Source organism: Lynx canadensis, chromosome A3 (assembly GCF_007474595.2).
Source record: "Lynx canadensis isolate LIC74 chromosome A3, mLynCan4.pri.v2, whole genome shotgun sequence".
Taxonomy (NCBI): Eukaryota; Metazoa; Chordata; class Mammalia; order Carnivora; family Felidae; genus Lynx; species Lynx canadensis.
Window position 1 is genome coordinate 137,506,520 of NC_044305.1, and position 16,212 is coordinate 137,522,731.

The following is a 16,212-nucleotide window of genomic DNA, read 5'->3' on the forward strand; positions in this document are numbered from 1 at the left end:
CAAGGGATACAGGTGTGCTGTTTTGAAGGGACACACGCACCCCCATGATTATAGCAGCACTATCGACAATAGCCAAAGTATGGACAGAGCCCAAATGTCCATCGATGGATGAATGGATAAAGAAGATGTGGTCTATAGATACAATGGAGTATTACTCGGCAATGAAAAAGAATGAAATTCTTGCCATTTGCAAGTACGTGGATGGAACTGGAGGGTATTGTGCTAAGTGACATTAGTCAGTCGGAGAAAGATAAATATACGATTTCACTCATATGAGGAATTTAAGATACAAAACAAATGAACAGAAGGGAAGGGAAGCAAAAATAATACAAAAGCAGGGAGGGGGACAAAACAGAAGAGACTCATAAATATGGAGAACAAACTGAGGGTTGCGGGAGGGGTTGTGGGGGGGGGATGGGCTAAATGGGGGAGGGGCACTAAGGAATCTACTCCTGAAATCATTGTTGCACTAGATGCTAACTTGGATGTAAATTTTAAAAAATAAAAAATAAAACAAGATAATAAAAAAAAAAGAATTATTCACAATAAGGGGGCACTTGGGTGGCTCAGTCGGTTGAGCATCTGACTTGGGCTCAGGTCACGATCTCACAGTTTGTGAGTTTAAACCCCGCGACAGGCTCGCTGGTGTCTGCTCAGAGCCTGGATCCTGCTTCAGATTCTGTGCCCCCCTTTCTCTCTCGGCCCCTCCCCTGCTGGCTCTCTCTCTCAAAAATAAACATTTAAAGAAAGAATTATTCACAATGGAAGAAACACAAATGGTCAATGCACATGAGAAGTCAGCTCTCCTTGAAATCACAAGAACGTGATTCCTCACAATATGACATTTTTCCTCATGAAATGGACACTTTTTTGTAAGAAACAGACACCCACCATCTGCTGTCAGGAATGTGAATTGGAACACTGTCTGTGATGATCTTGTAATAACTCAAAGAACAGGCAGTTCCCCCCCAAGCTCTTCATGCTGGAGGGTCCCTGTCTCTGCTGCGTCCTCTCACCCCGGTGGCCCCACATGGTCCCCGGGCCCCTAACGTCACCCGCATGCTGGTTGTCCCCAAATACATATCGCCTTCCTGGATTTCCACCTGCCAACCCCAGCTGTCCCCCGGGATGCGTGCCCCACGTGCGAGGTCCCCCCCGACTCGGGCTCCCCTCCCCCGCTGGACTCACGTCGTCCTCAAGCCGCCCAAACAGCCTCAGGGTCACCTTTCATTTGTCTCCTCTTCCCCTGACGCCTCGAATCCAGTCTGAAGTTGGATTCAGAACCCTGAAATGATATGACGTACGGAATTTCCTTCCGAATTATCCGAGAAGGAGAGGAAGTACTTCAACACGTGGATGAAACAGTCTGGCCAGGACTCGATAACCGTGTCAGTGGTGATGGGTACGTGAGGGGTCCAAAGATCACCTGCTTCTGTACACGATGAAATCGTTCACGGTAAAATTATACGTCTTACACGCACTGTCCCCACGCACGAAGAGAGACAAAGTGGGGGGAGGCATCGTCGTCTCTCTCCTGCGTCATGAAAACACCCCCAGGGGCCTCCCTGTGTCCGTCCTTCCCTCTCTGCAGCCGTCTGTCCTCATCGAGACACCAGACCAACCTTTTGCTAAGTAGAGTCAAAAGTTAAGACCCTGTGTGGTTTCCCAAACAGAGGAGGAGCTGGTGTCCTTCCGAGGTCCACAGGGCCCTCCCCCACCAGCCCATCCAGGGCCCCCTATGCCTCCCCGACCCCCCCCCAACCAGTGCCACGGGCATGTCCCACCTCCGTGGCTCTGCTGGGAGGCTCTTCCCCCCCTTCTGTGTGGCACACGCCCTCCCCTCCCTTCAAGCCCGTGCTCCACCATCACCTTCTCAGGAAGGCCCGCTCTGACCCTCAGGTAGAGTGACAGGCGGACACACGGTACGATCTGCTGGTTTATTATCATCTGTCTTTCCCAACTAGACGTGTGCTCCACGAGGACAATAATCTGTTGGGTCCACTGGTGTTTCCCCAGGGCTTGGAACCCTGCCTGCTGCACACAGGCTGCACAGTAATTATTTGTCCATTAAACGGGTGAGTGAATAATGTTTTCTAACTCATTTTCTGTTTGAGAATACTAGTTCCCATGGGGCACTTTGGTGGCTCAGTCGGTTAAGCGTCCGACTTCGGCTCAGGTCATGATCTCACGGTTTGTGGGTTCGAGCTCCGTGTCGGGCTCTGTGCTGCCAGCTCGGAGCCTGGAGCTTCGGATTCTGTGTCTCCCCCTCTCTCTGCCCCTCCCCTGCTCATGCTCTGTCTCTCTCTCTCTCTCTCTCTGTCTCTCAAAAATGAATAAACATTAAAAAAACTTAGAGAAGTTTAGGGGCACCTCGGTGGCTCAGTCGGTTGAGCGTCTGACTTCGGCTCAGGCCATGATCTCACGGTTCACGAGTTCGAGCCCCGAGTTGGGCTCTGTGCTGACAGCTTGGAGCCTGGAGCCCGCTTCGGATTCCATGTCTCCCTCTCTCTCTCTGCTCTTCCCCCACTCACGTACGCACTCACTCTCTCTCAAAAAAAATACATACATAAATAGATAAGATACTGGTTCACTCACTGAACTAAAGTCTTCCTGAGGATGAAAAGGTGCAGAAGAAAACTGCTAACGCTGATCGTGAGTTTGCAATAACGTCATGCACAGTCCACATATTTTATGTCTTTGATCCACAACAACCCTGCGATTTTATGTTATTCACATCTTGCAAATGAAGGGAATGCACCTCTGGGGGCTCAAGCAGCCCGTATAAACCACGCAGCCGGAACGCGAACCACATTTCTGACCCGGATCCGCCCAGACGAGACTGACACGCGAGAGCCCCGGGCACACGCGCGCGGCATGCGGTCGACCGGCCTGCGACTGGGCAGTGCTGTGACGGCACCGGGTGCCACCTGCGCGGCGGGCTCACGCGGAGGGCAGGTCGCAGACACGGCCGGCGGTGCCGATCAAGATCGCAGTGGCGGACTCGCGGCGCGACCGCCGGGGCTCTGGGGCTCCCTGCCGGAGCGGATGCCTGAGCTGGGACTCGAGGAGAAGAAGGGACAAGGGAGACAGCACGTGCCAGGCACGCAGGCAGGACGGGCCACGGGGGCCACGGAAGAAGAGGTCGACATTCGTCTGCACCTACGCTGTCCAACCGAGAAGCCACAGGCCATGCGTGGCTATTTAACACATGGAAGTTTAATCGAAATTAAATAAAATTAAGAATGTCGTTTTCCCTGCCACTAGCCACATGTCGGTGCTCAGGAACCACACGTGGCTTCCGTGGTGGACAGAGGACACGCAGCACCTTCCGTCCCAGGAAGTCTTATTCAACTGTGCGGGGAAAGCACTGAGCGACGAGGGCGCAAGAGCCCAGCCCTCCACCGCCGTGTAGACCAACACTACCACGGACACTGCACCACAGGACAGACACGCGCCCTACGCGCAGGCTGACGTCACGGGGCTTCTGCGTAGAGCTCTCCTGCCAGGTCAACCCGTCAAGGCCGAGACACTGGCGGTCTGCCGTGTCCCAGCTCGGGCTCGGCGGGCTCTCCAGCAGGCAGCACGCGGGCTCAGGAGCGCAGAGCTCAGGGCCAGCCCGACAGGTGCCAAGACGGGGGCCTGGCCAAGCCTGTGGGTCGCTGCAGGCTTTCCCCCCACAGCAACAGCTTAGCAACCGACCTGTATCCTGGACAAGGTGACACAGTGCCAGGCCAGTCACGGGCACACCACAAAGCCTTGCTGGATATTTCATCGTCTTGATCACAGAACATTTGATTTACCCGGTCGTTCTTTTGAAAAGGCCCGATTTTTTTCCCCGGGCAGTTGCAGCGAGCTCCCTATGCACCAGGAATTTGCCAAAGCCAGCGATTTAACGCCCCTTCTCCCAGCTACCGGGTTTGGTGGAAAAAGCAGGGTGTCACGGCAATGTGGGGCGGGGTCCTGTGGTCCAGCCTCCCCGCTGGCCAGAGAGCAGTGGGAGGGGGAAGCTCTGGCCATCCTTGCTGTCTTTCATCTTTCTCTCCCGTGCGCCTCCCATCCCCTCCACCAGGCAGTGCGTGCTGCAGGTGTGCGGGAGGGAGAGCAAGCCAGGGAGGCGTCTGACACGCTTCTCCCAGGGACCAGTCTCAAGCCATCCGGTTTTTAGGCTCCACCCTCCATCAGACAATAAGCCACTTCTGCTCTTCCTTTTAAAAAAAGAATGCTCTAGCAACGTGGATGGAACCGGAGAGTGTTGTGCTAAGTGAAATAAGTCATACAGAGAAAGACAGATACCATACATTTTCACTCTTATGCGGATCCTGAGAAACTTAACAGAAGACCATGGGGAAGGGGAAGGAAAAAAAAAAAGAGGTTAGAGAGGAAGGGAGGGAGCCAAAATATAAGAGACTCTTATCAAAAACTGAGAACAAACTGAGGGTTGATGGGGGGCGGGAGGGAGAGGAGGGTGGGTGAGGGGCATTGAGGAGGGCACCTGTTCAGATGAGCACTGGGTGTTGTATGGAAACCGATTTGACAATAAATTTCATATTTAAAAAAATAATGATAATAAATAAAAATTTAAAAAAGACTGCTCCCTTCTGGAAATGAATGTTTCCATTTAGCAAATCAATAAATGGGAAGCTCGTCTTCAGAAAACATCAGTCAGGGTAGCGGTGCCCTCTGGGGCTGACGCTGTAAAGCAGGCGGGACGTTTCCGTCCCGGCCTCCGAGGTGCAGGTGGCACTCGGGGTGACAGAATCCAGCCCGCTCCTCAAACCGGATGAACACGCTTTCCCCAAGCTCCTCGAAACGCGCGTGTATTCCCTGAAAAGCACCGCGAAGCCAGGCCTCGAGGCCGATGTTCGTCTTTCCAAATGAAACCTAGTGCTTGGACACATCTGTTGGAATTGGCAGAAGTGAATCGCTTTGGGGCAGAGATTTCTCCGCGAGCTTCGTCCTCAGCCCCCCGCCCCTGGCTGACCCCTAGCCTGTGAGCCCCACGGGGGACGGGGCGCCGCGAAGGGACCCTCGCGGCGGCCCCGGGACACAGTCACTTCATCATTCTCCTGCTAAGGCTCCAACTGTGGCCAAGCCCCTGCCCCTGCAGCGGGTCAGAAGGTGCTTCACCGCGATAAAAGAGAAACAAACAGACCTTGTAAAGTACCAGAGGCGCCACCAGAGACAAATCCGAGAGGAGCATGAATCTCCCGGTGCAATTTAACGGAAACAGCCAGGGGTGGGGGGACGCAGGTAAAATTCAGCCCCAATTCCCTCTGCTGCCACTCCCACCCCTTTCCACCACTTTCCACAAAGAAGTCAGGTCTGCAAAGAGCAGAGACTCTCCCCGTGAGGTACTGAGCACGCAAAGGGCGTGACAGTGGCCCAGCCCGAAGATGCTAGCCCTTGCCACATGGGTATGTAGGTTTAATCCGATGCAAAAGAAAAGTCGGTTTCGTGGTCACACTCGCCGTATTTTAGGCGCTCGGAAGCCAGGTGGGGCTGGTAGCACAGGAGAGAGATTTCTATTGCTGGGGCAGGATCTGGCCATCCGTGCACGTTGCAGGAGGGCACCACTGTTTCCATTTTCGTTAATGACCTTAGACATAAGGCCAATGTTCAGGAATGATCTTAGAACTCTCTAGCAGCCTCTCAGCAATGCCAGGAAAGCGCCAGCAACAGTGCAAAACCAAGTTTTGCCGGCCCCTGTGACCGTGCGACCTCACCCGGCAATGGGGACTCTGCAGATGCGAGTGTGTCGACCGACCCTGAGAGGGGGAGGGGCTCCTGAACAATCCAGGTGAGTCCGCCGTCTAATCTCAGGAGACGGGGTGCGAGCAGAGACCTTTCTCTGGCTGGAAGCGTGCGAGGGCCGGACGGAGCCCTGGAGGAGCCACAGGCGGCGGCCGCTGGCCCCAGCAAGGAACCAGGAACCTCAGCCCTGCAAGCACGGGCGCGGCCTCTTCCCTCCCCTCCCCTGCCCTCCCCAGAGCCTCCTGCACTCAGGCCGGCACTCTGACTCCGCCTGTGAAACCCAGCAGGCAGCCAGCCGAGCCCAGCCGGACTTCTGAGCTGCAGACCGTAAGATAACAAATCTGCGTGGAGACCCTGAGGGTGTGTGACAACAACCTGACGCACCCCAGAGTTCTCTATTCGGACTTCACGACACACGAGGTCAGAGAGGCGCAGCGGGCTTTCGCCTTCCGGGACGGACGACGAGGCCCCTCGGGTCCCGGGGGCCAGAGGCTGTGGCCGCGTCGCCTGTGCCCGTTATAAGGGACTCGCGGGGGCGCACACAGGACGTTCGCTGGCGCCGCTGGGGACCCCAGGCTGGCCTGTGTGTCTGGGGGCGCCCGGCCCTCAGCCCCCCAGATGCCCTGCTGACCGCGCTCAGGCTGTGCCGGCCTCTCGGCGGGTCCAGCCAGGCCGGCTTTAACTCACGTAGCCCAGTGAGGCTTGCGTGCAAGCTGGGGCCTCCGGGGGAAGTCTGGGTCTGGCTCTGGGCGGCGTCCCGCCACGCTTTCCATCAAGTAAGCATCACCACGTGAGACGGGCACATGGAAGAGAACAGAGGTCTGCAAGCCTCAGCCCCGAATCTCCACTCCTGTCCTCGTGCCTTCCTCATGCCAGCCGGAGAGTGACACACGATTGTACCCGCCGCAGAGAAGCCCGGAGAGGCAGGGTCACACGGTCACGCAAGGGAGGGGACACGTTTCCAGGGAGGCCGCCCCGGCCCCTGTGTCAGAGCACAGCCCCGCCCGTCCATTACCCATCAAGAAAACAGTGAAGTCTTCACTGTCTCCCCCGGAGCCACACGACTGGTGTCTGTTCCCCCCACAGTCTCGGAGCCCATGGCGTGAAGAGTCTCCCACCACAGACAAGAATGCGCCCCATGAGGCGGCAATCACGCTACCAGGTATTTGCCCAGGGGTACAGAAGCACTTAATTCAAAGGGGCACGGGCACCCCGACGTTCATAGCGGCGTTATTTACAGCAGCCAAGACAGGGAAACAGCCCAGTGTCCGTGGACTGATGTACACACACACACACACACACACACACACAACGGAATATCACTCAGCCGTGAGAAAGAACGAAATCTCCCCACTTGAACAACACGGATGGAACCAGAGTGTAATGCTAAGTGAAGACAGTCGGAGAAAGTTAAAAACCACATGACTTCACTTATACGTGGAATTTAAGAAACAAATGAGTAAAGGGAAAAAGAGAGAAACCACGAGACAGACTCTTACCTACGGAGGACAAACTGATGGTTACCAGAAGGGAGCTGGGCGGGGGGTGGGCTAGGCGGGAGACGGCCATTAAGGAGGGCACTTGTGATGAGCCCTGGGTGTCGTCTGCAGGTGACGAATCACGATATCGTACACCCGAAACCAATATTACACTGTATGTTAACTACACTGGACCTCAAATAAATAAATAAAATTTGTTTAAGTTTATTTATTTATTTTGAGAGAGAGAGAGAGAGAGAGAGAGAGGAGGAGGGAGGAGGGGAGGGGCAGAGAGAGAAAGAGACAGAGAAACTCCCAAGCAGGCTCTGCCCAGTCAGCACAGAGCCTGACACAGGGCTCAAACCCATGAACCATGAGATCATGACTTGAGCCTAGATCGAGAGTCAGATGCTTAACTGGCTGACCTCCCCCGCCAGGAGCCCCAATAAAATCTTTTTTAAATGTGAGGTGGGGAGAGGACGAACAGCAGGGGAGCAGGGTCCAGCCTGGCACCTCACTGGAAACACCACCTGGTGTCTGGCCAGCCCCACGCCCGGCCCCGGGTCCACAGGGTTTGGGGACCCGCCCCCGCCCTTACTTCCAGCTGGCCATTCGTCCATGGTGCCATTCGTCCCCCGAACCGTGGCAAGGACAGCGTTAAAATGGGAAGTTATGTACAAAGGGGACCCTACCCTCACCTCGGAATCCGAGGTCCAGTGTTTAGGGCTGGAATTCTTGCTCCCCACAAGCCAGCCCAGGTCCCGTGGTGGTCTGGTGCCCGCAGGAGAGAATTATAGGGCCCTCACCTAGCAAGATGGAACTTTCTGGAGGTCGGCCGAGCTTGTGTGATGTCACAAGGGCAACGGGGGGAGGCGGCTGGGAGGTGGAGCACTCTTCCTGGAGAAGCCAAGGAGTCTCACGGAGCCTTGCTGGAGACCCACATCCCAGTCCCTCCCACAAACACCCACCCCCACCGTGCCTAGTGAGTGGCCTCCCGCTCCTGGCCTGGCCAGCTATCACTCAGTCTTGCCTCTAGAAGGTTCCTGCAAATGCATTTACTCTGCACACCCGGCAATGCTTCTGGAGATGACAGCCTCTGGGGGATTCGTCAGAGGGGAAGGTCTCTCGGCCCCAGGAAAATGCAGGCGCCCCTGGAGTTTTCATGTGACCTCGTGGACCTTGATAAGCGGTGCTGCCCCTGGTGGCCGGCGGCAGACTCAGGTCCCTGCCCTGGAGCCCACGGTCTGGAGGAAGAGGTGTGTGTGAGGCGGGAACGGCACAGGTACATGGCGGCTGGCCCTCGTGGCCACGCCACCCTGGACAGCAGGCGGGTCCTGCCTCACAGGTGCAGAAACTGAGCTCCGGAGGAAGAAGATCTATCCAAGGCCACTTGAGTCCTAAGCCAGGGAATGGGAGCAGGAGCTCAGAGCGTCCGGGGAGGGGGGTCCCAATCACGTGGCCTGGGAGGCCCGGGGGGCGGGTAGTGCGGTGTGGGAGTCTGTCACGGTCCTTGGTTTTCTTCACCAGGCTTGGCCTGCCCTTCTGCCCTCCTGCCCCCCAGCTCTCCCTGATGGAACCTCCGGGAAGCTCCCGGCCTCTCCCCGGTGCCCACGTCCTCAGGTCCGTGCTGACACGTCTGTCTACCCTTCTGGAGGCGATTCGTAAGAACACGGGCCACATCCTGTCCCTCTGTACGTGGCAGATGGTGCATCAAATTCACAGATGTGACCCTGGGACCCTGTCCTGATAATCCCTTTACCCATGACCTGAGTCTAGGCCCCGGCACAGAGAACGGCCAAGAGGGATGCTCAGGGGCTGGCCAAGGCCGCCCGACCCGCCCGTCCACGCCTGGAGCCCGGCTCCCCAAGTCTGCTGTGCGTCCGGGCCACTGGGGAGTCTGCTCAAAGGCGAGTTTTGACTGCAGATTCGAGAGGCGCCGGGACCTTGACGCGCAGCAGGCGATGCTTGGAGGGCAGGTCGGCGACCACACCTGGAGGGCGAGGGTCTACAGGCCGCAGCAACCAGCCGCCGGTTACCTAAAATCATACCTAAAATTTAAGCTCACGGGGCACCTGGGTGGCTCGGTCAGTTGAGCATCGGACTCTTGACTTCCGCTCAGGTCATGATTTCCCGGTCTGTGAGTTCGAGCCCCGGGCTGGCGGTGTGGAGCCTGCTTGAGACTCTCTCTCTCCCTCTCTGTCCCTCCCCCGCTGGCTCTGGCCCATACACGCACGCTCTCTCTCTCTCGTTCCCAAAAATAAACAAACTTTGGAAAAACATTTAAGTGTATTTAATACAAGTTCGATGAAATTTTAAATTTACATCCTGTCTCACTAGCTAAATTCCACGTGCTCGGTGGCCACGTGTGGCAGCCCAGAGCCTCGTCCACCACGGCGCACGCGACTGCAGTCGGCTCTGCTGGGGGGTGAGGACAGCAAGAGCAGGCAGAGAGGTGGTGCCGGACCAGCCCCGAGCCAGCGACGAGCCCGGCAGGGGCCCCGCATGCGGGCGACCGCGGCTCCTTTCCCCGGAGGCGCGAGGGCCACCCAGGAGGAGCCCTGGCCAGAACCACCGCGCTCAGCTGCCCCCACGCTCCTGGGCCACAGAAACTGTGCGACACCACACACACGAGCTGCTGAAGCGTAGGGTGATTTGTCACACGGTGATGGAGGGCTGATCCCGGCAGGGGAGCCTCCCAGGGGTGACGGGTGAGAGAGGTTTGGGATCAGGGCGACCGGCCCAGAGACGGTGCGAACGGGGACCGGAGAAACGGCACCCCGGCCTCGGGCGCTGCTTCAGTGCCGTCTGTCGAGGAGGCGAGGTGCCCCTCGGGGCCACCAGGGCTTGGCGCACCACGGCCTGATGGGGTGTGGGGGGCAGGACACTGTCACCAGGAGCAGCCCGCTGTGCCTGAGCCCCGGGCAATGCTAGAAACTTCTGCCTTGAGACCCGCCTCGTGCCCCCACCTCCTCCCAGGCCCCGGAGAGGTTTCTGAGCACAGGCCCTGCCCCAGTGCCTGCTGGACCTTCAGAGAAAGGGACAAAGGAACAGATCCGGCGTCCAGCTTGCTGGTCTCCTCCCGTGCTGTCCCTTCTGCCCACACGGGCCGGATCCCACGCTGACCCCCTGCCATGCCCTTCCTTCTCCCCCCTCCCCCGCCATCCTGGACCTCGGCCCTTATTTTGGGCCACATCTGGCCGCTTCCCTGCGGGCGGCAGACGGCAGACGCACCCACAATCCTCTACACCCGTTCGCAGCTCCTCCGGTCGACCCTCCCCTTGAATCTGGACTCACCTTCCGACTACTTGGCCTTAGACGGCGACAGAGCCATGTTGTTCCGGCTCGACGCTTAGGCCTCAGGAAAGCTTGTGGGCCCACTCTTCTTTTTGGAACGGCCACCTGGGGAACACGCTCAGGCTGGTCCCTCGGGGATGAGAACCGGTTGCAGAGCGAGCAAGCCCGCCGGCCAAGATGTCCTAGAGCGGCCACCCCAGCCACCGCGGCAGCTGCCGGGAGACGTGTGAGCCCAGCCAGGACCAGAAGACCCATCCAGCTGGTCTCAGCCCAAGCTGCTGACCCCTAGAATCACAGTTAATGGGGAAAGACTTGGTCACTGCTTAGAGGCACTGAGCTTTGGGGTGGGCCGCCGCACAAGCAGAAGCTAACTGATGCGTGTGTTTGGTACACGCTCATCCTTGGAGAGCAGTATGGCTCCCGCCAGAGACCCTGAGAGCCTTGCACCTTCCCAGCCCCCTTCGTAGCTTCATAGCACAGACACATGCCGGCCACCATGTTCCATGAATGGTGCCTCTGGATTTGTGCAGTGCACAACCTGTGCAGACACACAAACTGGCCCCAGAACACTAGGTACCCGAGCAGACCTGCCCCTCCAGACTCTGGATGGAGAGCTAGTGAGGTACCGACGCAGTGGCTACAGCCTGCTTGCACGGCGCCCACGGCGGCAGCTGCCAGCCACGGCCGGACCCAGCAGGCCCATCTGTAGCACGCGCTGTGGGCTCCGTTCCCTTCCACGCAGCCCCCGGGATGGTTCTCCGGTCTTTCCAAAACTCCCGCGAACTCCCAAAAACCTTTCAACGAATCCCCTCTCTGCTTAAATTAGAGAGACTCAGATGGTCTTGCTTGCGGCTAAGAAACACCTGGCACCCTCGGTTTACGATTTCCTGGATTAAACTGGGTTGTGCCTGGTGACCAACCTTGGTCCTCACCTGCCACCCACTCCCCCCAGGAAGCAAGGTGGGCCTGCCGTCCAAACAGTCTCCAGGGGTAGCCACCCGCGTGGGCGGAGAGCGAGAGCGGCCGTGCAGGCACGAGAGAGGCAGGAACGTGACACGGGGCTGCCCGGGGAGAGGGACCGTGGACAGGAACCCCAGCTGCCCCGCAGAAACACCCCGGTCACCCTCCCGTTGGGCCGGGACCAAGCTCTGTGCAGGTGCTTCCGGGACCTGGAGACCAGAGATTAACCGCATCCCAGGCCTAGAGCTTATCCTCCTCCAGCACTCAGAACCACCCATTCTTCTGACTGGGCTTTTGTCTGGCGGCTCTAGATGGCCGCCACCGCCCTGGGGACCTGGGGACGCCGGCGGAGGAGGAGTCACGTGGAGGAATCACGTGGTGGAGGATTTTCTGAAGGGCACAGCACCTCTGGGGACCGCAGCCCCTCCTTTCCCCCCCTGCCTGCCAGCCTTTGTTCCGCAGCATCTCCACCCCCCCACCCCTGCCTCTCACTGCTCACCCCTCCCCTCCTCTCCCTTCCCGTCTGTCCCCTCCCCCTTCCCTCCCCTCTCCTCTCCTCTCCTCTCTTCCCCCGCCCTCCCTCCTCTCCCCTCTCTTCCCCTCCCCTCCTTCCGCTTCCCTCCCCTCCCTGATACACACGCACACGCATGCACACGCATGTACACGCACACACGCGCTCACCATCCTAAAGAGCTCCTGCCTGCGCTGCTTGCGACGGACGCTGGATGGCAGTGTGGACACGCGGATCCGGGCCGCGCTCTGCTCCCCCCGCCCCGTCTCCGCCCAGCCTCTCGCAGGGCCCCGAGGAGACTGCGCCGCAGCTCCGCGGTCACGCCTCAGTGCGGCACCTCATCAATCCCGGCTCTGTCCTCAACCACACCGCCCCCCCACCCCACGCTTTGCAAATCAGACTCTGCAGTCTGCACAAGAGGCCCCTTCTTGAAAAGTCGGGGGATTCAATTAGGGGCAATGGTTCTGATTTCACGCCCGGGGGTTGACGTCCTATCAGATGTGCTCTGCACCGATCGTAATCCCGCAGGAGCAGGTACGAAGGCCCAAGGCCGGTGTGCCTTCCCCGGCTGTCTGAGGACAGCTGAGTGCGGGAGGTGACAGGAGGGCTGGACCTGCTGAGCGCCCCCTAACTTCGGGAGACTTGGAGGCGACGTGAGAGCACAGAGGTGTTGACCCCCGCCCTCCTCACCTCCAAGTGAGGAAACGGAGGCCCCGAGGGGTGCCGGGGCTCAGCATGGACTACGCAGGGGTCAGAAGAGCCCATGGAAGGAAGGCAGGTGCACGCGTCTCACCCACCGTCGGGCTGACAGAACAGGGGCTCCTTGCAGGGACGGAAAACAGTCTTGGGGCAGCGACAATGGCCGTGAGGCTGTGCCCCTCAAGGCTTGGGGCCCCTGCAGGGCCCTGCCCAGCCACAGCCACAGGACCCCAAGGACTGGATCTGCCCCCGGCACAAGGGAGGGTCTGCGCACTGAGATGCCCCACATCTTCCCGACCCTGTGGATGGCAGGGGGGCCTCCAGCAGGGGTCTGCTGCTTTGCCCCCCCCCAGACCTACAGTTAAGCAGCGGCCAGTGTTGGCATGGGTCTGAGTCCCAAGCTCCAGTCCCCACAGAGCAAGTGACGAGGCCCAGGTAACACCTTTGTGTGCAGCAGGTGGTTCCAGGATAGGACCTGTGAATTTAGGGAACCCAAGCCCCCTTGAGTGGGCAGGAAGCTGCCACCCCTCCCTCTGGAGGGGGACATCACCTCCATCCTGCTGGCTTGTAACCGTGCCTGCCCATTGCTCTGGAAGGCTCTAGGCAAACATCCTCAAAAACATGGTCTGGGGCGTCTGGGGGGCTCAGTCTGTTGGGCATCCCACGTCGGCTCAGGTCATGATCTCACGGCTCATGGGTTCAAGCCCCACGTCAGGCTCTCTGCTGTCAGCACAGAGCACACTTCAGATCTTCTGTTTCTCTCTCTCTCTCTCTCTCTGCCCCTGCCCCACTTGCTCACGCTCTCTCTCTCCTTCTCTCTCTTAAAACTAAATAAACATTAAAGAATTAATTAATTAATTTGGAGCGCCTAGGTGGCTCAGGCTAAGCATCTGACTTCAGCTCAGGTCATGAGCTAGAGCTCCACACTGGGCTCTGTGCTGACAGCTCAGAGCCTGGAGCCAGCTACAGATTCTGTGTCTTCCTCTCTCTGCCCCTTCCCCGCTCATACTCTGTCTCTCTCTGTCTCAAACATAAATATTAAAAAATAATACCTAATTTAAAAAATAAAAACATGGTCCAGAACACTGGCTGGCCTCACTCACAAGACACAAGGAACACTGGAGGCCCCTGGAGAACTGCTCCCACAACCTCAGCTGGGTCTCCTGTATGTGCTCACGTGTTGTATTCTTGAAACAGGAAGTTTACTTTTTACTAGGGATTCTGACGCACAGAGCGGAGAAGAAGCACAGGTGATCATAGCAGACAGTTCTGGAATGGCTCCCAGTGGACCTTGCCTCCCCATGCTGTGAAATCCCCTCCCCGAGCTGGCCTAGACATGGTGGCTCACTCCTCGTGAACAGAATATAGTGATGGGACGGCACATCACTTCCCGGACCAGGTCACAAAGGACCTTCACGGTCCTGCTCTGGCCCTTCCTCGCGACTCTGACACAGCCAGCCATTGTGTTGAGAGCTGCCCAGCAGAGGAGCCCAGGGGACAAAGAGCCGGATCCTGCCCATAGGCACGAGGGTCTGGCTAAACCCCCAAAAAAGTCCTCATCCACGGGAAGCGTGAGACACTTAATATTTGTTTTCGCAAGACACTAGGTTCGGGGTAAGTTTGGGCAGTAACACCTGAAGCTCCTGGAGAAACCAAGGCAACACAGTAACACCAGGCACTCACCTGTCAGGTCTAGAGAACTTTTCCTTTCCCCGAAACCTGCTTTTGCAGCAAGCAAAATGTCCCTGCTTGGACAGCAGTGGAAAGGAACATAGATTTGATTGTCATTTACAGAACTATTGGCTGGAGTCACGTGGGTTCTTTTCCAGACAGAAATTCAAAGGAAGACGGTGATTCAAGAGCCCACTACCATTGTTGGTACTTGACGATTATCATGTTTAAGCTTTTATTTTATAGTTGGGACAAAGGCAAGAGCAATTCTGAGTAATGATTCCATAATGAGACTTGGCTACAATGCAAGTGATAAAACCTCACTTGAGAAATAACCCCCGGAAACCTCTTTCCTCCCGGGCGCTCGTCGGCGGTTCAGAGGCCGCCGTCGCCCCGCCCCCCAGTGGGGCCCCGCCCCGCCCCGCCCCGCCCCGCCCCGCCCCGCGCAGGCGGCAGGTGCGTCCGGCCCGCGCGCGCGTGCGCACTGCTCCGCTGGGGCCACGTGCGCGGCGCGCTCACACGTGCTCCTTGTCGAACTCGCACAGGAAGTGCATGGTGACGTGGCAGGCCACGTCGTTCCAGCCGCCCGAGGCCACCATCTCCACGCAGTCCTCCTCGTCGTACGCGTTGTTGGGCTCGCCGCTGCGCCACTTGTTGAAGGTCTGCATGGGCGAGCGGTCCGAGTACACGAACGTGCCCTCCCTCTCCAGGTCGTTGATGCCGATGAAGACGCGGGCCAGGCCGGCCTGCGCGATGTAGGCGGCCATCAGCCCGTTGGCGGCCTCGTCCTTGGGCATGCCCAGCGTGCCCCCGCGGCCCTGGCACGACAGCTGCGCGTCCACGTAGCGCTTCTCCTCCTTCACCAGCAGGTAGATCTTGCTGTCGGTCTCGCGCACGCCGGCGACAGCTGCGGGGGGGGGCAGTGCTGGAAAGTGAGCGCTCGCGTTCTGTAAGCACACTCGGGGCGCCGCACGCGCACACCCGCGGGACGCGGACGTGGGGACACGGCCGCCCGAGTCCCTCCGTACTCCCTCCGCCCCGCCCCCCCGGGCTGGGGTTGCGCCTACCATTTTTTATGAATTTCAGCTCCGCCGTCAGCTGGCTGACCTGGTTGTCCGTCTCCCCGATGGCCTTCCTCAGCTGGCTGCACTCACACGGGATGCCTGCGGACGCCGGCCCCTGTGTTAGTGAGACCGGACGGGACCGTGCCCGGGGTAGCAGCCCCCCGCCCAGATACAAAGTGCATTCGGCGAGGAGCGGGCGGGGCCTTGGAGGCGGGGACACCCAGAAAGCGGGCTTCGTCCCCAAGGCGAGGGGAGGGGTGCGGGAACTTCAGCAGGACAGGACCCAGCCCGACCTGTTTTATTTTATTTGTACCTTAAAGTTTCTTTATTAAGATAGCTCATAAGTGGGGGAGGGGCGGAGGACGACAAAGAGAGAGAGAGAAAGAGAGAATCCCAAGCAGGCTCCATGCTGTCTGTGTGGAGCCCACACTCACATACCGTGAGACTATGACCTGAGCCGGAACCAAGAGTCAGAGACCTAGCCAATGGAGCCACCCAGGTGCCCCAGAGACCCACCTGTTTTGAAATCGGGCTCTGTTTTCGTGGGAAGGAAGAGGGGAGGTGCAGGGGAGGTGGGTGGAGGGTGGAAATGAGGGCCCAGGAGCGTGCCTGCTTGGGATTCCCTGTCTCTCCCTCTCTCCCTGCCCTTCCCTTGTCCATGGATGGACCTGAAGGCATTCTTGCCGCGTGAGGTGAGCCAGGCAGAGAAGACAAATCCTGCAGGACCTCACTTACATGTGTGGTGGGGGAGGGGAGCTGGAGGCAGGGGGTCAGACGGTGCAGA

At 58.4% G+C, this 16,212-nt stretch overlaps 1 protein-coding gene across 2 annotated transcripts in view; it reads right to left on the bottom strand.

The window, feature by feature from the left end:
• Positions 1–14,844: 14,844 nt before the first annotated feature.
• Positions 14,845–16,212, bottom strand: part of COLEC11 (collectin subfamily member 11) — a 28,566-nt gene continuing 27,198 nt past the window's right edge. For both annotated transcript variants that reach the window (XM_030309071.1, XM_030309070.1), the window contains 2 exons: positions 15,432–15,527; positions 14,845–15,271 (listed from right to left, as the gene is read on the bottom strand). In XM_030309071.1, coding sequence (XP_030164931.1) covers positions 14,880–15,271; positions 15,432–15,527 — 488 coding nt within the window. In that variant the 3' untranslated portion in view covers positions 14,845–14,879. The remainder of the gene's footprint in view (positions 15,272–15,431; positions 15,528–16,212) is intronic.